The 26,829-nt window shown below is 34.0% G+C and overlaps 1 protein-coding gene across 2 annotated transcripts; it reads left to right on the forward strand.

Annotated features, from left to right (window-relative positions):
- Positions 1 to 1,191: 1,191 nt before the first annotated feature.
- On the forward strand, positions 1,192 to 26,069 carry ints13 (integrator complex subunit 13). Of its 2 annotated transcripts, none has more exons than XM_022671709.2 (17): positions 1,192 to 1,500; positions 2,665 to 2,914; positions 3,024 to 3,098; positions 4,558 to 4,760; positions 5,896 to 5,976; positions 6,187 to 6,292; positions 8,123 to 8,251; positions 13,248 to 13,332; positions 14,711 to 14,803; positions 14,906 to 14,995; positions 16,239 to 16,417; positions 21,135 to 21,299; positions 22,261 to 22,415; positions 23,530 to 23,760; positions 23,862 to 24,001; positions 25,569 to 25,704; positions 25,824 to 26,069. In XM_022671709.2, exons 2-17 carry the CDS (start codon positions 2,690 to 2,692, stop codon positions 25,858 to 25,860), a joined length of 2,130 nt encoding a protein of 709 aa, XP_022527430.2. In that variant the 5' UTR covers positions 1,192 to 1,500; positions 2,665 to 2,689; the 3' UTR covers positions 25,861 to 26,069. The 2 variants fall into 2 exon arrangements, with proteins under 2 accessions (XP_022527430.2, XP_022527431.2); XM_022671710.2 differs by having other exon boundaries at positions 6,187 to 6,277.
- The last annotated feature ends 760 nt before the right edge of the window (positions 26,070 to 26,829 follow it).

Genomic DNA, 26,829 nt, shown 5'->3' on the forward strand with positions numbered 1-26,829 from the left:
CTCTCAAATTAAAAACCTCTGGAATATAATCAAGAGGAAGATGGATGATCACAAACCATCAAACCACCAAACTGAACTGCTTGATTTTTTACACCAGGAGTAAAGCAGCATAAAGTTATCCAAAAGCAGTGTGTAAGACTGGTGGAGGAGAACATGATGCTAAGATGCATGAAAAAAAACGGTAATAAAAACCAGGATTATTCCACCAAATATTGATTATTTCTGAACTCTTAAAACTTTATGAATATGAACTTGTTTTCTTTGCATTATTTGAGGTCTGAAAGCTCTGCATCTTTTTTGTTATTTCAGTCATTTCTCATTTTCTGTAAATAAATGCTCTAAATGAGAATATTTTTATTAGGAATTTGGGAGAAAAATTGTCTGTAGTTTATAGAATAAAACAACAATGTTCATTTTACTCAAATATAAACCTATAAATAGCAAAATCAGAGAAACTGAATCAGAAACTGAAGTGCTCTCTTCATTTTTTTCCAGAGCTTTATATTTGTTTTAAAGGTTTATGGTCATTTATTCATAATAAGCATAACAATCTTTAGTTACCGAGCTAACTTTCCCATTCCACCTTAAATGGGCCACACACAGCAGAGACTGCAGCATTTAAGGTGGACAAAAGTTAACAAAGGCTAATTCAGCTTTTCATTACAAAGGAATCAAATAGACTGTTGGAAGCTTAATTTCTTAAAGGGTGCTTATTTTTGCATTTTTACGTTAAAATAACACGATTTGACAAGGTAGTACAGTACAACGGTGTTCTGTCGAGTATATCGATATATGCTTTTTACCACTAGTGCGCCTGCGCGGACCCACATATTTTTTTGTAATCACGTTTTTTATGATTTATGATTTTTTTTTTAGTTTATCCTCGTTCGTTTTTTTATGTGCTTTAAACCTCAACTCACTGTCATTATTTGTCATAGTGATACAAAATTCTAAATAGTAATAAATAATAAAAAATAGCAATAATATTAAACAGTTAAAATGCAAAATATATTTGTTTATCTAACCACGTCTCATTACTTTAACTGTAATTTAAGTTAATTAGCTTATTCAAATATCTTGTTGGAAGCATTTTTCTAAAAGTGTGCTTATTTTGTATTTTTATGTTTAAATATACACTAGGGTAGCACGATTTGACAAGATATCACTTCTCGACAGGACACCGGAACCATTAATGTAACGCTCTCTGTAGTCGCCCGGAGTTGTTTGAATGTGTGTCCGCTTAGTACAACAGCGCTTCAGGTCCTGTAGTTTACCAATTTACAACTAAACAGCGTGATTAAATTCGATTAAACCGCTTCCTGCTGTAAAAACAGCCTCTCCGACACTTAATACCGCCGTTTATCTTCCGGAATATACCGCAGAACCGCCGCTATACTGGAGGAAACGCAGCACAACCGACCCTGACAATGCTAAGCTAAGCTAAGCTAATCATCAGCCCTGGCTGTTCTACAGGAACCCAGCAGCTTCATCTGATCAGCGGTAATCACTCACTCACACACTATAATACCCCACATCCTCATTAGATCAGCAGTAATCACACACTCATACACAACACTACAATACCCAGCATCCTCATCAGATTAGCAGTAATCACACACTCACATACTACACTACAATACCCAGCATCCTCATCAGATTAGCAGTAATCACACACTGATACACTACACTACACTACAATACCTAGCATCCTCATCAGATCAACAGTAATCATACACTCAGACACTACACTACACTACAATACCTAGCATCCTCATCAGATCAACAGTAATCATACACTCAGACACTACACTGCACTACAATACTCAGCATCCTCATAAAATCAGCAGTAATCACACCATCATACACTACACTACAAAACCCAGCATCCTCACCTTTACTTAATTGTTCGCAAGTATATTTTAAGATCAGAGTTCATAAAACATATGTAAGATTAGGGCTGCACGATATATCGTTTAGGCATTGTCATCGTGATGTGCGCATGCGCAATAGTCACATCGCAGAAGTAAACATGAGGTAACCCCACGCATGGCCTTCATCCACATGGTTGGGCACGTGCTTGTAAACTCTTTTAATCCCAGAAAACTAACGCTCTTATTTACCTTTTAAAAAGACATTTAAATGCTGATTAAAGGGCTGATTACTGTTGTTTTGCTGTTTTTGTTTTCTCGGGGTTTGAGAGCTTGGCGCTGTGACTCTTGATTGGTGAGCTCTTGATTGGTCCAGATGCGAGCGGGTGGGGGCGGGGCTGCCGACATCACGGGCCCTGATTTGTTTAACATTGCGATATATATATATCACTAAAAAAAGAACATTTGCAATATAAATGTTTTTCAATATCGTGCAGCCCTATATAAGATACTAGTTTTTATTTTTGTTGTTCTCGTTTATTTATTTATTTTTATTATTTTTACTTATCTATATGTTATATTTTGCCAGTATTATAAGGTGGTACTTTTGGCGTTTTTTACAAGCCATATCCATGCCTTCTATATTGGACCTTCTACACTTTTTGTCCAGTCCAAAAGTATGCTGATTTTTTTATGTCCTTTATTTCTTCAGTTTCCTGCATACCTGTATTAAATCTAAATTATTATTTTTTTATTTATCATTTTTATATGAATATATTCATTTACATTTTTACAGGTAATTATCCTGGAGCGGCAGCAGGATGAGGGTGTTCTCTGTCTCCCACAAGACGGTGTTTGTGGTGGATCACTGCCCGTACATGGCCGAGTCCAGCAGGCAGCAGATCGAGTGTGATGTTCTGACGAAGAGTCGATCTCAGGGCGTGATTCCTTTAGCACCGGTCTCTAAATCTCTGTGGACGTGTGCTGTGGAGTGCTCTATGGAGTACTGTCGCATTCTCTACGACATCTACCCTTCTAAAAAACTCGTAAGATACATAAATATCAGTATATTTTTATATTGATACTGAATAATACATTAATTTGATATGAGTTTAGTTGTGAGGTGTGATTTATTCAGCTGGATCTCTGTTTCAGGTGAATTACATCGTCAGCGATTCTGAATTCCACATCTTGAATAGTTGGAGACAGGAGGACCAGAGCGTTCAGGAGGTAAACTCTCCCAGTTTTTGACATCTTACTGCATATTGCTGCTTCTACAGGCTACATTTATAAATACTCTTACTTTAAACCATTTCTAAATATAAATATATATATATAAATATATATATATATCTCAAATTCAAAATTGCATCAGATAAATTCAGTAGCAGAGCAGCTCATTCATGTTTTTTTTTTTTACTGTGAGATCATAATTGTAAATATTTTAAAGCTAAAATTCTGATGTAACACAAATAACAACAACAATTTCATAACCTGTATTTTAAGATTTTGTTCAAGAAATAAGGTCCCTCCTTGTTTAATTTTAAAATATAAAAAAGATAAAAAAAAAAACAAACTAAAAAATATGTTTAAGATTTTATATGATTTCACTTTGAATTTAACAAATTTTTGGTTATTATACCATTCCATAAATTATTATAATTTGTTTTGTATTTATTTGTTATGTTTTCAATATAATGATTCTTATAAGGCATGACTACATCCAAAACAATGAGATGCACAATTGGGTCATAGATTAAATATATATATATATATATATATATATTGTTTAATTCTTGTTGTGAACTTACTAGAACAGTGTTTTTTCCTTTAGTTGCCTTTGGACAACAGTTTGAAAGTTCTGAAACACTTCTGTTAAATTGATCATGACAAATCAGCGGTTCTCATTTACTCATGAAAAATATAGTTTATTCCACAGAGGGTTTAAATGTTCGCTTTTATTAAGTAGTGTCCTTAATGGCTTTATTTTTTTCTCCTTACATTACTTTTACTTTTATACTTTAAAAGGAGTTTTTAAACTGTGAACTTTAAGGACTTACGCACCCATTCACTTTACCAGCCTTAAGCTATATACCATATACCGTATTTGCACTACTGTTATTTACTATTTTTACTGTCATTCCATCTCAATCACCATCAATATTGCACTATTGTCTTACGTATGTTTATTGTGTCTTGCTGCATTGAACATATAGTGTCTCCCACTCTTTTATATTATAATTATATATCTATTTTTTACTTATTTACTTATATTTATATATCTATTCCTCCCCCACACCACTGCACCTTGTTTTTGTCTCATGTATGTCTATTTGTGTCCCTGCTGTATTGTACACATAGTGTCTCCCATTCTCCTTTATTATATCTATTATCTGTACTTGCTGTAAAATTGGGAAGGAGAGTAACGTAATTTCAATTCTCTGTATGTCCTGTACATATGAAGTACTGACAATAAAACTACTTGACTTGGCTTGACTTAAACCATTATGTTTTTAAACACTTTTACTTAAAGAGTAAAAATCTTGATTTGATACTTTTACAACTTCTACAGAAGTATTTTATTAAACTCTTAGTATCTATACTTATCTATAATGGAGATACTTGGTGATGTGGGTGATGTATCAGTAGATCTGTATGGTATTGTAATCTGTAAATGTTTATCTGTTAGTTAATGGCTGCACTGGCAGCTGTAGGTCCTCCGAACCCTCGTGAAGATCCAGAGTGCTGCAGTATTCTGCACGGACTGGTGGCAGCGGTGGAGTCGCTCTGTAAGATCACAGAGTATCAGCACGAGTCTCGAACCTCACTGATGGACATGGCGGAGAGAGTGGCCAACAGGGGGCGCATCATCTGCCTCACTAATGCCAAAAGGTAAATAACCAAATAAAAATCTTTAATTGTGTTTTTTTCTGATATTAATTGTTTATTTGTTGCATATAGGGGTGTGCTATATCATATTATATACAATAGTATTATCAAAAAGTTGTATTATCGTCATTATTGCAAAGATGCAGATGCAGACCTCAAATAATGCAAAGAAAACAAACAAGTTCATATTCATAAAGTTTTAAGAGATCAGAATATATATATATATTATTATTATTATTATTTTATTTATTTTTTTGTCATATCGCTAAGAACATCATCACAAAAATACTATGCAAATATTATGATAGTATTTTAGGACCATGTCACCCACACTAGTATATCTGTCTAAACAGAAGTAGCAGAATATTACATTATTTATTGATAAGTTTGATTATTTATCATTATAAAGGACAAATGGAAAGTTTAAGCTGTGTATAACATTCCTCTGGTTGTTTAAATGAGTGGAAGTAATTTAATTAATAAATTAATAAATCTAACCTCATATTAAAATTATATATTAATATGGAGTTTTGATGTGTGATTAAATACTTATTTTAGATTAGAGCTGTACTGGATTAGTTACAGTATCTCAGTTCCTCACATTTCTGCAAATATTAAATTATTTTAATAAAATAACAGTAGAAATAAAACTGTATAATATAATATAATTTAGAGGAGTCAGTGTACAACTTGTATAGCAGTATAATATATTTACTCTCCTTTAAAAAAATAACACAAGCAAACTATATATACTTTAGAGAGAACAAGGGGCACAGGGTGATGTATGGGTTTAGATGATTTAGGGAGAGATGATTGGCTGAGCTGCAGCAGTAGCAGTGTGCCTCTGATAGCGGTGAAACGCAGATGATTGGACGTCACCAGACAGGGGCGGTATTATTGATTGACTGATTTGAATATTGTGTCCGCGGAAAGTTTATCTTCGCGCAGTTAAACCCGAGAGTGCGCTGCAGAGGTGGAAATGACCGCAGTAAAAAGATTTTTTTTTAAGGTTAGGAAAGGTTTTCTACTTTTTTTTAAAGCAGGACTGGTATGTTTTAACTATTAATGAAAAAATAAAATGGTTTAGTGTTTAGATTCTCTGTAAATGAATATTTTTATTTTATTTTGTCTTCTTCAGTGATACACACGTACGGATGCTGGAGGACTGTGTGCTGGAAACGATTCAGGAACAGAATAAGCTGGCTGCTGGATCTGACAGGTCTGTGTGGTTATTTGCTGAAATACTTTATTCAGAAATACTATTAAATATTCCTTAATTTCTGTTATTAGAATGCTAAATACTGATTATACTTCCTCATATGTACTTATTATTTCAGTAATGCTCTCTGGCTTGAGCTGGTGATCATTCAGTATCAGTGGAATTGTAAAACTGTAGAATTTAATAATGATATTTATTTATTTTGTGCAGACTTATGCCCATCCAGCAGTGTGAGCTGGTTCTGGTCCATATATTCCCACAAGGAGACGACACGCTCGTATCCGACCGGCCAAAGAAAGAGGTGAGATTGAGAGATGTAAGTATAAAAATATATATATATATATATTTTTTTACATTTTAGGTCCAGTTTACCTCTTATTCTTCTTTATATTACCTGCAAATAAGAATTTCTTAGGATAATGTACAATAATTCTAATTAATAGAGTGCTTTTTACATTTGAGATTGTCCAGTTTTACAGGGATTGGATTAAGAAATAGATTTAAAAATATCTACATCTAAAGTAAGTTTAATTCTTACACTGGAGAAGTTTTGTAAAAATAAAAATACCCATAAAGATTTGGAAAAGTCATGAAAATTTGCTGTACAAATGTTCAATGTTCATTTAGACAGAAAAGCTAATTTAAGCTAACAAATACATACGATCAGTAAGTAAGTATTTTCGCCCTACACAATAAATCTCATTCACATTGCATAAAGATATATATGTATATATATTTTAGGTCTTTTATCAATTTTGATTATAGTTTATCATTGTTTGTCCATGTCTGCACTGTTTTAAAGACTTTTAAAGAGTTTTTTATTTGCATTGAAGGCATGGAAAAATCATGAAAAAGTCATAGAAATTTATTGTTTAAAAAGTGTAAGACCTGGTTTTAGACCATGTACCACCTGCACTCAAACTAAAAACTCAAATTATCTTCTAAAAGTCATCCGCAGGAAATTCCAATAGAAATGCAGCAAATAGACTTTTTTTAATATAAAATTGAAGTTCATTAAATATTCATAAAATGTTTATTTTCCATACTCTCCTATTATTTTAACATGGAATATAAATTCTATTTTAAAATGTAGGACAATACAGTAGAATATTTAAATCTGATTGACTTTTAGCTGTGAAACATTTTTTTTTTTTAACATACTCCTGTATTGATTTCTTTATTTATTTTATGGAGGATTTTAGTCCTCATAACACTAGTGCTTATTCCCATTTGTTGGTGTGCGCTAATTTGCTATTTTGATGAAAATTTCAATTACTTTGAAACCAATAATTATCATTAATTAACTAAAAAAAGAAGTTTATGACTTTTAAAGAAAATTATGTTCATTTTAAAGATACATGGTTTTATCTGGTGTTAACATGTCGTTATCTACAATGAAACCAGGCAAATTTTGGACAGTCCTTTGTTCCAACATGCATTTTTCTGTATCTTTTAGTTTTTGATATATAATATTATATATACATTTATATGGTGGTGTATAGGGGTATCACCTAACTCTACGCTACGCCTAACTCTAAGCTACGCAAACGGTGCAGCACACTGTATGTTAATAGTTTTGGTACTTTAAGGAGCATCTTTCTCTCAGATAAAGTTAATAATATATCTTTATTAAAGAAAAAGTCTTAGTCTTATTTTTCATGTTTAACTGTTATAGTAGGATAGAGTTCAGTTTGTTAAGGCTCTAATTGTTCTATTATTTTGTACATGACTGTTCCTGTATTTGTTTATTATTTATATGTTATGTTGCACATTGCTGTTTTAATAGTGCACACTGCTGCTACCAAAAAAGCCACTAGATGGCATTACATATATATCTTAATTAAATTATTTAAATTTGACCATTAGTGCCTAATGTGGTGTATTACAGATCACTTGTATCACTTTGCATCACTTATATCAAGCCCACCTTTTCAAATAAGATATTGTAAATTTGATGAATCAAACCAATGACTGACCATAGACTAATCTAAAACTGGCATAGGCCTCTCTGCTGTAAAAAAAAAAAGAAAATCGAGAATCAAATCAAATCGAATCGTGACCCTAAAATCGGAAATAAAATGTTAAATAAATGCTAGAATAAACTACTTTTCCTGCGCTGCTGATCTTCAGTGTTTATCTGTGTCAGATCTCCTCTGTGCTGAGCAGTGAGGTGCACAGCGTTCGAGCCGGGAGACATTTGGCCTCCAAACTGAACGTTTTAGTGCAGCAACACTTCGACCTGGCCTCCACCACCATCACCAACATTCCCATGAAGGTGAGATTATTTAAAATAAATTATTTACATGTATTTGATGTACTCCTGTATTCATATTTTTTATTTTTATTTTTATTTTGTTTATACTAGTGCATCTAAAAAATAGAATATCATTGAAAAGGTTGCTTTATTTCAGTAATTCAGTTTAAATGTGAAACTTGTATATTATATTTTAAGCATTTATTATTTCATTATTGATTATTATAATAGCTTACAGTGAATAAAAAACCCAAAAATCAGTGTCTCTGATATTAGAATATTATATAAGACCAATTGTACTTTTGGAGTAGTGTGGGCATTGTGCCAAGTCCTGCTGGAAAATGAAATCTGCATCTCCATAAAAGTTGTTTTCAGCAGAGGGAAGCTGTAAGGAAAACAAAACTGCACTGACTTTAGACTTGATAATAAAACACAGTGGATCAACACCAGCAGATGACAGACATGACTCTCCAAACAAACCATCACTGATCATCAGTACATTTTACATTTCATTTGTAAATCAAGAGAGAATTAAGAAGAGTCTGGAGGAAGAGTGGAGAGACACACAGTCCAAACTACTTGAGGTCTAGTGTGAAGTTTCTACCAATCAGTAATGTTTTTTTTTTTACTTTTATGGTGATTTCATTTTCCAGCAGGATTTGGCACACTGCCCACACTTCAGCCAAAAGTACCAATTGGTCTTATATAATATTCTATTTATAATTTTCTGAGACACTGATTTTTGTTTTTTATTGGCTGTAAGCTTCATAATCATCAACAATAAAAGAAATAAACACTTAAAATAGATCACTCTCTGTGTTTAATACATCTATATAATATATGAATTTCACATTTTCAACTGAATTACGGTAATAAAGTAAGTTTTGATGATATTCAATGATATTCAAGAATTCTGAGATTGTTTTTTGATGCATTACTGTAGTATTTTGTTCATGCATGTGAGATGCATTAAACTGTATCTTAGAAACATGCATTTAAAGCATATATTTTATATATATTTATATATATATATATATTTATCATTTAGCACAAGGAATGCATGGCTCTCTATGATACGATGATAAGATGCTTAAAACAAATGTCATAATTATGGCGTTACATCAAATTTTTCTAATATAGAAACTAATATAAAAATATAAAGCAAATCAACATACCAGCTTTACCTGTTCTCAGGTGAGCAGCAGCCATTAGCCTTCCTTGGACTAAAAACTAAATAAAAATGACTAAATATAATCTGCAGTTCCGCACTGGTTCAGATCTCTCATATTGTTTAAATATGAGAGTGGAGAACATTAGAGAAACTCCAGCACATGAACAATGTTCTGATATCTGTCCTGCTTTCTTTCTTTTGTCCTCGTCGTGTTTTTCTGTATCTTTTGATTCCGTCTGATGAGCCGCTGATTTTACTGTCTGATCATGCTTCTGCCTTCATGCATATTTTACTGGATTTTCACTCGGCTGCTGTTTTCATGGTGTATTTTCTGTTTTGCTAGCCTACATTAAATGTCTGTGAGCAGGTCAGTACTCTAATGTTTCCAGAGATAATCTCAGCCCCTCGGGATGTGTGCTTTCCTCTGTCATCCAGCTCACACTAATCATCCATCTGCATTAAAAAAACAAACATTACGCTGCAAAAACTAAATCTTAGCTAGTAAAATTTTTCATTTTAAGGCAATAAATCGTATTTTTTTCTCTGGAGCAGTAAGCAGTGTAAGTGTTGGCTTAAATTAAGTAAATTATTTTATTAAGTAAAAAAAAAAAAGATAATTATTCCTAAAATAAGCAATTTAAACTTTAAAAAGAAAAATGTGCTTACTTCATTGCCAATTTTTTTTAATATATAAGCATATATGTCTTAGTAGTATGTCGAGTAGCTTCATCACAGCGCTAACGCTCGGAGAAAAGCAGTGCAGCGACTCTTGTGGTTCTGATACATCAGCTCACAGACGCAGCCTTGTGCTGATCCACATCACCCTAGGAGTGTTGAAAGAGGTAAAAGAGAGAGTGCCATCTACTGTACTGTACTCACCCAGAGAGAAACAGCAGGGACAACTGTGCTCTCTCAGGGCTCTGGCAGCTGATGGCAAGCTGCATAAGCAGGATTCAAACCAGCAATCTCCTCATCATAGTGTCTGTGCTTTAGAGCACTGGACCACTCTGCGCCCACTAAAAACCTTCTATGTTAAAAGAGTGTATGTGTATGTATAGTGTAAGTTCTGTTACTATATTCTATATTTCGATTCTTTTCTACTAAGATGGGCTTATAATGTTAATATAATGCAAGGTTATAATGTGACAAAAAAGAACTCATTTAGGTTTGATTTGTGGCATTCGTGTCTAAAAATACATAATACTAAATGCATATATTTACTCAATTTGATCAAAATATAATAAGATTCGCATATAATTAAACTTCATAATTTGATTTTGCGAACACATTTCAGTGTATTAATAATAATGTACATTTTTGTGTTTCTTTAAAATATGCATAGTTTTTTTTATTTGTTTAGTATATCATCTAGCGATATTTAGCTACAGTGGAATCAGCTCATAGCTTGTGAACATACAGCTCTGTAAAAAAAATGAAGAGAGCACTTCAGTTTCTGAATCAGTTTCTCTGATTTTGATATTTATAGGTTTATGTTTGAGTAAAATGAACATTGTTGTTTTATTCTATAAACTACAGACAACATTTCTCCCAAATTACAAATAAAAATATTCTCATTTAGAGCATTTATTTACAGAAAATGAGAAATGTCTGAAATAACAAAAAAAGATGCAGAACTTTCAGACCTCAAATAATGCAAAGAAAACAAGTTCATATTCATAAAGTTTTAAGAGTTCAGAAATAATCAATATTTGGTGGAATAACCCTGGTTTTTAATCACAGTCTTTTTTTTCATGCATCTTGGCATCATGTTCTCCTCCACCAGTCTTACACACTGCTTTTGGATAACTTTATGCTGCTTTACTCCTGGTGCAAAAATTCAAGCAGTTCAGTTTGGTGGTTTGATGGTTTGTGATCATCCATCTTCCTCTTGATTATATTCCAGAGGATTTCAATTTGGTAAAATCAAAGAAACTCATCATTTTTAAATGCTCTCTTATTTTTTCTAGAGCTGTATGTAGGTCTTTGTGTGTGTGTGTAAACTCATTACAGAATAAACTGTAGAAGTTGAGGAGAGTAAGAGTTGAGGAAATATATATTTTTATAGAAGGTGATTAGTGTGAAGTAAGTTTTTAAGGGAAAGTGATTAGTGTGAAATATATATTTTTAAGGGAAAGTGATTAGTGTGACGCTGGATGAAAAAGAAAGCACTTCCTTACTGCCCACCTCCACCTTCCCCTGCATAGGTGATCTTCCTCCCTAGAGATGCTCCAGTGTCTTGCAGTGCTCTGGTTCTTTGTGCTGTGTGGAGTTGTAGTCTGTTCCCTCCCTTTATCTCTTCTTCTCTCTTTCTCTCTTTCTCTCTCTCTCTCTCTCTCTTTGTCTACATCCTCCCGTCTTTACCAAGGGTTAAACATGTCCCAGTGACCTCCAGCCTTCATACGCCACTAAGATTTCACCCCTGTGGATCTGTTTAAAGCTTTAAAACACCCTACTGGTTCATACTGTTGCAAACGTATGTAGTCTAGTATGAATATAATCCGTGCAGAGACTCAAGAGACGAACTTCAGACAAACTCCAACAGTCCAACTAAACTTCTTTAATATATTTACATTATACTAAAATACATTCATTTTCATATATGGGCATAAATGCTGCTGAAACGGGAACAGCCAACTGCATCCCAAATTTATTAACATGAACATTTTATTTAGGGTACCTGCAGGTCCTTAAAAAGTCTTAAAATGTCTGGAATTTTAGGAGGTGAGACATTAAATAATATCTGAGGCAAAATGAGTAGCCGCGCAGAATGTATCATTTTAGTATTTAATTTTAGCAGAGCATTTAATTTTAGACATGTAGAGCTTTTATTTTAGTTGTGCTGAGCATTTAATTTTAACAGTGCATTGCTGCACGGAGCGTTAAATTTCAGCCGTGTGAAGTGTTTAATTTTAGCCACGCGGAGTGTATAGTTTTAGATGCACAGAGTGTTTAATTTTAGCCCGGCCGGAGTGTTTGATTTTAGCTGCATGCGTAGTGTTCAAATAATTTTTTGCAGTTCTGTGCATTTAATTTTAGTCATGCAGAACGTTTAATTGTAGCCACGTGGAGAGTATAGATTTAGATGCGCAGAGTGTTTAATTTTAGTCGTGCACAACATTTAATTTTAGTCGTGTAGAGCCAGTCACCATGTTAGTAATTTTTTTGCCACAGTAATAGTATGTTTTTTTTTTTTTTTTTTTTTTTTTGTATTTTTGTGAGAAGTAACAAGGTAAATTTGAGTTTTAAAAATTAAAATATTAATATATAAAATTATAGTCATTATGGCTTTTAGAAAAATGTTTCTTTTTTCCCCCCCTTACATTACTTTTACTTTTATACTTTAAGTAGTTTTGAAACCAGAACTTTTTAAACACTTTTACTTAAAGAGTAAAAAGCTTGAGTTGATTCTTCTTCAACTTCTACAAAAGTATTTTATTAAACTCTAGTATCTATACTTATCTATACTCCCTACAGAGTAATGACTACTTTTTTTTTCACTCCTTTTGAGTGTGCCGTGTGCTTCTCATAGTGTTTTCCTTCACTCTTTCACTCCCTGCTTATAAAACAGAAAAGAAAATATAGAAAAGTCCCTGAAAGATCTCAGATTACAGGGATTACAGGGCTGATTTCCCAAGTACACTGTATCCTACACTATAAAATATGGTTAAAAGGGCTGTTTTTTTGTTTTTTGGTTCTTTCTTTGAACGTTTTAATGCCTCCTACAGTCTGATCGGAGCTGTGGATGATCCAGTCTCTCAGACGCTGGAAAAAAATGTAGAATTTAATCTGTAAACCCAGCTAACGTTGTTGTGTGTACATGTCTGTGTGCTCTCTGCCACTATAAAGGAGGAGCAGCACGCCAACACCTCTGCTAACTATGATGTAGAGCTTTTGCATCACCGAGACGCCCACATGGAGTTTATTAAGAGCGGTATGTACCAAACATTAACATCAGTTACACACAGAAATCTGACATTATTATGGTTTGAGAGCATTGGAAACATTTACATTGCATCTGTATTAATACATGTTAATGCAAAATTGTGCATTATTTTTCATAAATACAGTTAAAGCAGCAGAAATCAAATAAACAGTGGGGGAAAAATGTTGATGATTTAATTTCAAATTCTCTTAATCGAAATAATTTACAATTTTAATTGAACTGTTGTAATTCTGTAATAATGCAAAAAACTGATTTATCTTCAAATTTTCACACTAAAGTCCTAAAATTAGTTCAAGTGTAAAATTAGTTTTGTATATCATCGCTACCCTATGTAAAACACAGTTTACTACATAATTTGAACAGACAAATTGTCCCTTACACTGTGCCAAAATCTCTTGATGAACGAACCAATAGAAACTCTTCAAAATGACCTGAAATAAACTCTTTTTACACTGACTTCCATTGAAAGTTAACCCAGTTTTTTCTCCCTCTTGTAAAGTTGCTGTTTTGGAGATAAGTGTTTTTCATTGGAGTTGAAGATATTATTTACGGAGGAATGGGTTAAAATTACTTTTAGCTGCAGTTATTGCTGCAAAGGGAACTCAATAATGAATTCATTGTCCTCAATAAATAAATAAATGTCAATAAAATATTTTTATCTTGTTTGTTTAACTATGAATTATTTATGAATGAATTAATGAATTAACTTTATTGACTTTATTGTCATTGCACACTGTACAATTACACAATGAAACTGGATTATTGCCCCCCTCCCCTTCCCTTGGTGCAAAAACATACAAAGAGTTAATTTTAATTTAATAGTTTATTCAACCGGGACCGTGTACATAAATTAACATTAGTGTAAATGCACCAGAATTAGCCTAAAGGCTATTTTTCATCTGTTTTTTCATCTGATCTTGAAATTGTCTACCTAAAAAAAAACAACATGAATATTACAACTGACAATGCAAATATTAAAGATCAATAAAATATATAACTCAGTGTATACGATTGCTAAAATACAGCTGTAGCTGAAAAGACAATCTAACTAAAGGTAAAAATAAAAAATAAAGTATATATACTACTTCTTAACCTATGAGAGAAACACATTTCATCAAATATAAAATACATTATTCACTATAATTTATAAGTTATCTTTTAAACGCAATCCACTACTTATTTACCTTTAGAACTTTAGAACTACCTTTAGAAAATCTGATGATGTTTTCTGACATATTTGTTATACTATATTATAAATATATAGGAAATAAAACACCACTGTTTGTGTGTCTGGACTAGTAAACATGTTTACGTATTGTTGTTTTAATGTGTGTGTGTGTGTGTGTGTGTGTGTGTGTGTGTACAGGTGATCTGCACATGGTGGGCACCACCAGCAGAGACAGTGGTCTGAAGGAGACGGTGACTCTGAAGTGGTGCACTCCTCGCACCAACAGTGTAGGTGAGTAACCAGGAGGAACTCTGGGAAATGAAGTGATCAGTCTGTATTTTTACAGATATAATAAAAGTCTGGTAACTGACCTGTAGAGACGTTGTGTTTCAGAGCTGCATTACTGCACTGGAGCGTACCGCATCTCTCCTGTAGACGTCAACAGCAGACCCTCCTCCTGTCTCACCAACTTTTTACTAAATGGTTTGTGTTTTTTCTTAGTAGTTTTTGATCTAGTACTGTAAATCTCAGACAAAATATATTTAATTATCATGATAGAAAAACATTTTAGTTTTAACTGTTGTTTAATATTGCACTCTATCGTCTATATCGTAGCAAAATACAACAGTTCTGAGTAGTGTGTGGAATTCTCTCTCTCTCTCTCTCTCTCTCTCTCTGTCTATTTGTCTTTCTCTCCTTTTTTTTTCTCAGTTCAGTTCAGTTTGCTTTATTGACATGACAAAATTGTTTTTGTATTGTCAAGCATTTCAGTCAAACAGTACAAAAATAGATTAATGGGTACAATAACATACAGATATACAAGCATATATATATATATATATATATATATATACACATATACACATAAATATCTGTTGAAAAAGATAAATAAACGTAATAATTAAAAGAAGAGGGGAAAAAAAACACTGAAATATGCATGATTTAAAAAAAAAACATTAACTCTGTCTTTGCCCTTCTTATTCTGTCTCTCCTTCTTTGTCTCTCCCTTGTTTCTCTTTTTCTCTCTCCTTCTCTATCTCATTTTATATTTCTTTCTCTACTTCTTTCTCCCTTTCTTCTTCTCTCTCCCTCTCTGTCTGTCTGTCTCTTTCTCGCACTCTTTCTTTTAACCCGAAAAGCATATTTTTTTATTCAGCAACGGCTGCTCAGCATTAGTGTGGGATCTGTCCTAATTATTGTGCCACACCCTAGAGTCTTGTTTGAAGTGTACACTTCAAATAAAAAAATATATTGTGGCTATTTTAAGTGTTTAAGTGGAATTGGGACACTTCCCATCACAAATTTCAATTTAAAAGTATTCCTTAAACCTGATCCTGCATCCCCTAATCCCAGCACACCTGATCAACTAATTGGGTCGTTAATAATCAGCTGATTCATAAGTCCTGTGAAGGTAGCAGGGGTGAGTTAAAGCAGAGGAAGTCTGAAAATGTGCAGGAGGCAGGAAGGAACAGAACCAGAGTTTAGAATATCTGATATAAATGTTAGATGCTGATGTTGCCACTTTAAAATTTTGGTTTAATAAAATGAGAAATATAATAAAATATGAGAACGTATTTTTACTTGTTGAGAGTAATTCACTATGTAATAAGAAGTAGGTCTATATCAGGATATACTTCTTTGCTCATATCGCACAGCCCTATAATAAAGATCAAAATAATAATAAAGATAAAAATCATCATTTTGTTATTTTCTATTGTTATTTCAGGTCGATCTGTGCTGCTGGAACAGCCCCGTAAATCTGGCTCTAAGGTGATCAGTCATATGCTGAGCTGCCACGGCGGAGAGATATTCCTGCACGTCCTCAACAGCACTCGCTCCACACTGGAGGATCCACCGTCCATCAGTGAGGGCTGCGGAGGACGTGTTACCGACTACCGAATCACAGTAAGCTTCTTAGACACCCTTTATCATAACCTACCAACCCTTTATCATAACCTACCAACCCTTTATCATAACCTACCAACCCTTTATCATAACCTACCAACCCTTTATCATAACCTACCAACCCTTTATCATAACCTACCAACCCTTTATCATAACCTACCAACCCTTTATCATAACCTACCAACCCTTTATCATAACCTACCAACCCTTTATTATAACCTAACAAGCCTTTATCATAACCTACCAACCCTTTATTATAACCTAACAAGCCTTTATCATAACCTACCAACCCTTTATTATAACCTAACAAGCCTTTATCATAACCTACCAACCCTTTATTATAACCTAACAAGCCTTTATCATAACCTACCAACCCTTTATTATAACCTAACAAGCCTTTATCATAACCTACCAACCCTTTATTATAACCTAACAAGCCTTTATCATAACCTACCAACCCTTTATCATAACCTACTAACCCTTTATCATAACCTACCAACCCTTTATTATAACCTACCAACCCTTTATTATAACCTAACAAGCCTTTATCATAACCTACCAACCCTTTATCATAACCTACCAACCCTTTATTATAACCTACCAACCCTTTATTATAACCTACCAACCCTTTATTATAACCTACCAACCCTTTATCATAACCTAACAACCCTTTATCATAACCTACCAACCCTTTATCATAACCTACCAACCCTTTATCATAACCTACCAACCCTTTATTATAACCTACCAACCCTTTATTATAACCTACCAACCCTTTATTATAACCTACCAACCCTTTATTATAACCTAACAACCCTTTATCATAACCTAACAACCCTTTATCATAACCTACCAACCCTTTATTATAACCTACCAACCCTTTATTATAACCTACCAACCCTTTATCATAACCTACCAACCCTTTATTATAACCTAACAACCCTTTATCATAACCTAACAACCCTTTATTATAACCTAACAAGCCTTTATCATAACCTACCAACCCTTTATTATAACCTAACAAGCCTTTATCATAACCTACCAACCCTTTATTATAACCTAACAAGCCTTTATCATAACCTACCAACCCTTTATTATAACCTAACAAGCCTTTATCATAACCTACCAACCCTTTATTATAACCTAACAAGCCTTTATCATAACCTACCAACCCTTTATTATAACCTAACAAGCCTTTATCATAACCTACCAACCCTTTATTATAACCTAACAAGCCTTTATCATAACCTACCAACCCTTTATTATAACCTACCAACCCTTTATCATAACCTAACAACCCTTTATCATAACCTACCAACCCTTTATCATAACCTAACAACCCTTTATCATAACCTACCAACCCTTTATTATAACCTAACAAGCCTTTATCATAACCTACCAACCCTTTATTATAACCTAACAAGCCTTTATCATAACCTACCAACCCTTTATCATAACCTACTAACCCTTTATCATAACCTACCAACCCTTTATTATAACCTACCAACCCTTTATTATAACCTACCAACCCTTTATTATAACCTAACAAGCCTTTATCATAACCTACCAACCCTTTATCATAACCTACCAACCCTTTATTATAACCTACCAACCCTTTATTATAACCTACCAACCCTTTATTATAACCTACCAACCCTTTATCATAACCTACCAACCCTTTATCATAACCTAACAACCCTTTATCATAACCTACCAACCCTTTATTATAACCTAACAACCCTTTATCATAACCTAACAACCCTTTATTATAACCTACCAACCCTTTATTATAACCTACCAACCCTTTATTATAACCTACCAACCCTTTATTATAACCTAACAACCCTTTATCATAACCTACCAACCCTTTATCATAACCTAACAAGCCTTTATTATAACCTACCAACCCTTTATCATAACCTACCAACCCTTTATCATAACCTACCAACCCTTTATCATAACCTACCAACCCTTTATTATAACCTACCAACCCTTTATTATAACCTACCAACCCTTTATCATAACCTACCAACCCTTTATCATAACCTACCAACCCTTTATCATAACCTACCAACCCTTTATTATAACCTACCAACCCTTTATCATAACCTAACAACCCTTTATCATAACCTAACAACCCTTTATCATAACCTAACAACCCTTTATCATAACCTACCAACCCTTTATCATAACCTACCAACCCTTTATCATAACCTAACAACCCTTTATCATAACCTAACAACCCTTTATCATAACCTACCAACCCTTTATCATAACCTACCAACCCTTTATCATAACCTAACAACCCTTTATCATAACCTACCAATCCTTTATTATAACCTACCAACCCTTTATCATAACCTAACAACCCTTTATCATAACCTAACAACCCTTTATCATAACCTACCAACCCTTTATCATAACCTACCAACCCTTTATCATAACCTAACAACCCTTTATCATAACCTACCAATCCTTTATTATAACCTACCAACCCTTTATCATAACCTACCAACCCTTTATTATAACCTAACAACCCTTTATCATAACCTAACAAGCCTTTATTATAACCTACCAACCCTTTATCATAACCTACCAACCCTTTATCATAACCTACCAACCCTTTATCATAACCTAACAACCCTTTATCATAACCTAACAACCCTTTATCATAACCTACCAACCCTTTATCATAACCTAACAACCCTTTATCATAACCTACCAACCCTTTATTATAACCTACCAACCCTTTATCATAACCTAACAAGCCTTTATTATAACCTACCAACCCTTTATTATAACCTAACAACCCTTTATCATAACCTACCAACCCTTTATTATAACCTAACAACCCTTTATTATAACCTAACAACCCTTTATTATAACCTACCAACCCTTTATTATAACCTACCAACCCTTTATTATAACCTACCAACCCTTTATCATAACCTAACAACCCTTTATCATAACCTACCAACCCTTTATTATAACCTACCAACCCTTTATTATAACCTACCAACCCTTTATTATAACCTACCAACCCTTTATTATAACCTACCAACCCTTTATTATAACCTACCAACCCTTTATTATAACCTCACAACCCTTTATCATAACCTACCAACCCTTTATTATAACCTACCAACCCTTTATTATAACCTACCAACCCTTTATCATAACCTAACAACCCTTTATCATAACCTAACAACCCTTTATTATAACCTACCAACCCTTTATTATAACCTACCAACCCTTTATTATAACCTACCAACCCTTTATTGTAACCTACCAACCCTTTATTATAACCTACCAACCCTTTATTATAACCTACCAACCCTTTATTATAACCTACCAACCCTTTATCATAACCTAACAACCCTTTATCATAACCTACCAACCCTTTATTATAACCTACCAACCCTTTATTATAACCTACCAACCCTTTATCATAACCTACCAACCCTTTATTATAACCTACCAACCCTTTATCATAACCTAACAACCCTTTATCATAACCTACCAACCCTTTATTATAACCTACCAACCCTTTATTATAACCTAACAACCCTTTAATATAACCTACCAACCCTTTATTATAACCTACCAACCCTTTATCATAACCTAACAACCCTTTATCATAACCTACCAACCCTTTATTATAACCTACCAACCCTTTATCATAACCTACCAACCCTTTATCATAACCTACCAACCCTTTATTATAACCTACCAACCCTTTATTATAACCTACCAACCCTTTATTATAACCTACCAACCCTTTATCATAACCTAACAACCCTTTATCATAACCTAACAACCCTTTATCATAACCTACCAACCCTTTATCATAACCTACCAACCCTTTATCATAACCTAACAACCCTTTATCATAACCTACTAACCCTTTATTATAACCTAACAACCCTTTATCATAACCTACTAACCCTTTATTATAACCTACCAACCCTTTATTATAACCTACCAACCCTTTTTAAACAAAAACAAGTTCTTTCTTAAACATCATCTTCTGTATTTTAGTTTTTAGATTTACAGTGCAGTGGAAAAGTACTTGCTCCCTTTAGATTTCTTTTGTTTTTGCTTTATTTTTTTTTTATCATACTTCCATTTTTTAGATTAACAATCACACTTAAAAAAAATTTAAATGATCGGATGTAGACTTGCTGGTGTGCGTTGGGTCATTGTCCTGTTGCAGAACCCAAGTAAACCTGAGCTTAAAGTCACGAACTGATGGTTGGACATCCTCCTTGAGGATTTTCTGGTAGAAAGCAGAATTAATAAATCCATCAACTGCAGAAGACCATCCCACACTACCACCACCATTAACCATATTTACCCAAAGTTCTGTAGATCATCAGGATGTTTGTTGGTAAATGTGAGACGGGTGGTTGTGTTGTTTTTGGTTAATAGTGTTTTTTTTTATCTTGGAACTCTCCCATGGAGACCATTTATACCCAGTCTCTTTCTTATTATTGAATCATTAACACTGATCTTAACTGAGGTGAGTGAGATCCTGCAGTTCTTTGAATGTTGTTCTGGGTTCTGTTTTATGGACCTCTTGGATGAGTTCTTCATGCCCTTTTGGAGTAATTTGGGTCGGCCGGTCACTCCTGGGAAGGTTCACCACTGTTAAAATGAAAAGTCTCAGCGTGAAAGGCTTGTCTATCATCCTCCTTTCTTCCTCTCTCTCTCTCTGTAGGACTTTGGGGAGTTTATGAGGGAGAATCGTCTCACTCCGTTTCCAGATATGCCAGTAGATGCAGCTGGGAGATTACCATTCGAACGAGCCAAAGCCCAACTGGAGCGCCACACCCGCTACTGGCCCATGATCATTTCACAAACTACCATCTTCAACATGCAGGCAGTGAGAAATGTGTTATTTCAAACGTTTTCGTCCCGAGGATCACTTATGTGACACTAATTTTAACCATTCGTCAACATAGAAATAAAATAAAGCAACATTACTAAAATTGGATTGCGTAAAAATGAACAAAAATCAAAACTAAATATTTAGTTTTCAAGTTCGTGTGGAATTCCTTTGCGTCCCACAGTTTGAAAATCTAAAATCTGTAAAGCATGTGATCATATCCTTGAAACTGTATAGCGAACAGTAGAACCACTAAAACATCCAATTGTTTATGGCTGGAAATTATTATTAAAAACTGGAAAATGATCAGATTTAGCAATAATAAACTCGAGGTTCGTGCTATAACGTGTAATATTGGCACTGCTGTTCTGATCTACAGCAATATTACAGGTTATATAGCACGAACCTCGAGTGTATTATTGCGATTAGTTACATGAACAGTTCCATTATCATTATCTCTGTTTATTGAAAGATTTTAAAGAGTTAAAGAGAAGGAGAAAATAGGATCTGTTTTGTTATAAACCAAAACTTAAAATAGTTCCATTACTGCTCTGTTTGTATCTGTGCAGTTTGGTTTGTAAGTGCTGTATGGTTGCTAGGTTACCTGTATGTGGTGGAGTAATACTGTACACGGAGAGATTCGGTTGCAGTGCATTACCGGCTGATAACGGTACTCATAGAACGCCTCTCAGCCAATCACACTGCAGGGTCAGAACTATGTAACTGTGGTATAATATATTATATATAATATATAACTGGAAATTCTAAAATTCTAAAATTAAGTACTATATTACTTCTTTGACTGTGAAAACATTCATCCTAATTATTTTGCATTTAAATCCAGAGAATGCTCTCATGCAATATTATGTGAATCTTCCCCGAAATTTCCGAATTAAATAATAAAAATTAAACGTATATAAATGTATTGTGTGTTTGATTATGTGCGTGTTTGTTGCAGGTCGTTCCTTTAGCGAATCTGATAGTTAAAGATTCTCTGACGGAAGACGATGTGCTGACGTGTCAGAAGACCGTGTATAATCTAGTAGATATGGAAAGGAAAAATGACCCATTACCCATCTCTACAGTGGGGTCCAGAGGCAAAGGACCTAAACGGTGAGGTTCAAAATGTCCCCAAACAGCAGATCTAGGTCTTTCCTAAGGTATTTCTATTCTATTTCACTAATACTGATGTTTTCACAAATTATCAGCAATGAATTATAAAGCAGTGCAGCGTGAGTGTAATTTTTCCCTTTCAAAGTGCGTCGATGTTGTCTTGTGGCATCTTTACATACAGTAAAAACTGTTCTGAGATCAGAGATCAGATTTTTAACTCTCGTTTAGAAACATTTGAGGACAAAATGTACTGATCTCAGATCAGCTGCCTACACCAAAACGTGCAAAATAATTAAAAACATTTAGAAACTGTGTGAGTTAGAAACTGGGCTCCGGCAGCTGATAGCTAGTTGCATGACCGGGATTCGAACCAGCGATCTACCAATCACAGTGTAGCACTTTAGACCGCTGGTTCGAATCCCGGTCATGCAACTTGCTATCAGCTGCCGGAGTCCTGAGAGAGCACAGTTGGTCTTGCTCTCTCTGGGTGGGTACAGTACAGTAGATGGTGTTCTCTCTTTTTCCCCTCATCACTCCTAGGGTGATGTGGATCAGCACAAGGCTGCGTCTGTGAGCTGATGTATCAGAACCACCAGAGTCGCTGCACTTTCCTCCGAGCGTTAGCGCTGTGATGCTACTCGGCAAAAAGGTTAAAAAAGAGGTGGAGTCTGACTTCACATGTATCGGAGGAGGCGTGTGCTGGTCTTCTTCAACCTCCTGGTGTTTGGGGAGCATTACTAGTGATAGGGGTTGTCCTGTGTGAGCAACTGTGTGATGTAATAAATTGGTAAACTTTGTTTTTTACACTTCTTTACATTTGCAAAATAACAGCCACTTTCTTTTTAAACACACTTATTAAAAAGATTAATGTATTTAAATATTGTGTTTAGGTGCACACAAGTAATAAGGCAGATTCAATACAGATTTAATACAGTTTTAATATAGTTTTAATACAGTATGTTAGTATTTCCATCCAGTATGACACTGAGAGTAGATAAAAGGACTGAAAGTGCAGATTTTTAGCAGTGTGTGAAATTTTTTAATATTATTATTATTTGTTTTTTGTTAACATTTAAAAAGTTTTGATTTATTTTACATTAACTTTATGTTGCAGGGATGAGCAGTACCGCATTATGTGGAATGAGCTGGAGACCCTGGTGAAGACTCACGTTGGAACTAGTGAACGACACCAGCAGGTCCTGGAGTGCATCGGCGCCTGCCGCAGTAAACCTCCCGAGGAGGAGGAAAGGAAGAAACGAGGGAGGAAAAGGGAGGATAAGGAGGATAAAACAGAGAAGAATGGTAAAGAGTCGGAGGAGAAGACGTGGACTCAAGACTCTGAAAGGTTTCACTCTATATATTAAAATTAATCTGAAATTAAAAGTTAAAGTGTATTTTAAAACTTATTTTAAGCGCATGTTTGTTTGTTTGTTGTCTCTCCTCCAGACCGAAGGGATTAACTGAGCGAGAGAAAGATGATCAGAGTGAATCTGAGGTTATTAAAGATTCTCCTGATTCTCCAGAGCCGTTCAATAAGAAACCTCGACTCGCCTCAGAGGAGATCGTGTCTATAGAGAAATCTAAAGGTATAAAATTTATTTATTAATATTTTCCCACTGTAACTAAAACAGTGAAGCTGTAGTGTTATAAATTGTCATCAAAATAAAGTTTTAAGCTTGAGCTAAATGGCCAACTTGCTAGCTAAGAAATTCAAGAAATCAGCAGTCATATCCAAAATAATACTCCAGTATTAGAGTACAGATACTGTGAAGTAAAGTAAAAATAATACTCCAGTAGATACAGATACTGTGAAGTAAAGTAAAAATAATACTCCAGTATTAGAGTACAGATACTGTGAAGTAAAGTAAAAATAATACTCCAGTATTAGAGTACAGATACTGTGAAGTAAAGTAAAAATAATACTCCAGTAGATACAGATACTGCACTTACGTACCAAAATGCTGTATCTGCTGGAGTATTACTTTTACTTTACTACTTAAGTACTTAAGTACTAAAATGCTGTATCTGTATCTACTGGAGTATTATTTTTACTTCACTACTGTACTTAAGTAATAAAATGTAGTATCTGTACTCTACTGCAGTATTATTTTTTTATACTTCACTACTGTACTTAAATAGTAAAATGCTGTATCTGTATCTACTGGAGTATTATTTTTTATACTTCACTACTTAAGTACTTAAGTACTAAAATGCGGTATCTGTATCTGCTGGAGTATTATTTTTACTTCACTACTGTACTTAAGTACTAAAATGTAGTATCTGTATCTACTGGAGTATTATTTTTACTTCACTACTTAAGTACTTAAATAGTAAAATGCTGTATCTGTATCTACTGGAGTATTATTTTTACTTCACTACTGTACTTAAGTACTAAAATGTAGTATCTGTATCTACTGCAGTATTATTTTTTTATACTTCACTACTGTACTTAAATAGTAAAATGCTGTATCTGTATCTACTGGAGTATTATTTTTTATACTTCACTACTTAAGTACTAAAATGCTGTATCTGTATCTACTGGAGTATTATTTTTTATACTTCACTACTTAAGTACTAAAATGCTGTATCTGTATCTACTGGAGTATTATTTTTTATACTTCACTACTTAAGTACTAAAATGCTGTATCTGTATCTACTGGAGTATTATTTTTACTTCACTACTATACTTAAGTACTAAAATACTCTATCTGTATATTCTAAAGTATTACTTTTACTTCACTACTGTATTTAAGTACTCCAGTACAGTACAGATACAGCATTTTAGTACTTCAGTACTTAAGTAGTGAAATAAAATAATACATCAGTACAGTACAGATACAGCATTTTAGTACTTAAGTACAGTAGTGTAGTAAAAATAATACTCCAGTAGATACAGATACAGTATTTCAGTACTTAATTACAGTAGTGAAGTATTGTAATTATTTTTCTTTACTATACAACTCAAGTAATACATGGTAAAACTTTTACATTTTGGGTGGTTTGCAGGAGAACTGAATGTTTTTATCAATTTATGTAATGAGTGAAATTGCAAATTGATGTTTAACAGTATTTCATTTTTATTTTAGCTATTTATTTAATGATTAATATGATGATAGTTCAGTATTGTAATGAGTAAATGTGTTTTATTTTCAGGCCCGGTCTCTTTACTCAGTCTGTGGACCAGCAGAATAACGCAGGCGAACTCCAGAAAACACCAGGAGTTCGCTGGAAGAATCAGTTCTGTGAATAATAAAGCAGAGCTTTACCAACATCTCAAAGATGAGAACGGGTTCGTTCACTTCAGCTCTAACGTCAGAATTCTAAATTATCCTGGTGATCTATTGTGATTTATTGTTTTTATAGATTCTTGTGACTTACCTTTGCTTTTTTCGTGTGTTTACTGATCAGGATGGACGTGCACGAGAACGGGAAAGCCTCCAGATGATGTGGAGACGTACAGGACCCTGTGCTTCCTGTAGAATCAGTGATTATCTGAAGAAAAACATCTTGTTTTAATGAAATAAGTCAGGACGGTTTCTGTGTGGCCGAGGAATCACGCTCTTGTTTGACGAAGAGCCTTTTTTACCCTGAAATTTGTACAAAGAAACTAAAAAAAATCAATAAAAGACCTCAGAGTCAGAGTGTGTTTTCCCATGTTTGTGTTGAAGCTTTTTTTAAAGGAAAGGTTTTTTAAAAGTTAAAGTTAAAATTACTTTTTTGTTTGATTTGTAGAGTATATCTGCCTTTTATCATTTAACAATTGTAATTATAATAATAAGACTTACTAGAGAATATCTAACCTCCTTAAGTACTAAACATTAGCAATACAAATATTGTCCGTATTTTTTGTACTATAAGCTGCACTTAAAATCATTTAATTTTCCCCAAAATCATCAGAGCTCCTTATAATCCGGTGCTCCTTATGTAAGAATTCTATCAGTCAGGTATTAAGGAGCAGTAAAGACACTCCACTGAAGTACAGAGTTATACAGGAGATTCAATGAAGTTTCTCCAGCACTAAGACTGGGTGCAGCAGCATTAGCATTAGCTGCAGCGCTAGCTGTTTTGCCAACTCATTCAGAGGCAAGTATATCAGACTGTAGTCTGTGAGTTTACTGTGTTAAAACAAGCTACGTGGGCGAACTGCTAGCTAAAATCGCTCTGCGTTACTGAAAAACTCAGGGTTCCTCATTCTAGCGCTGTCGGGTGGCATTTACGTCTAGCTAATGCTGCTGCACCTAGCCTTAGTGCTGGAGAAACTTCACAGAAAACTTATCCTCAGACAAAATATCGGAAATCTAACCTTACTGTACATATACGAAAGCTCTTTACTCAAATACCCAAATAAACAGTTTTTTAGGAGAGAAATCTGTGTAGAATAGTGCACTATAGGACTCTGTGGGCGTGGCCGAAG

The sequence above is a fragment of the Astyanax mexicanus genome, chromosome 2, assembly GCF_023375975.1.
Source record: "Astyanax mexicanus isolate ESR-SI-001 chromosome 2, AstMex3_surface, whole genome shotgun sequence".
Classification (NCBI taxonomy): Eukaryota; Metazoa; Chordata; class Actinopteri; order Characiformes; family Acestrorhamphidae; genus Astyanax; species Astyanax mexicanus.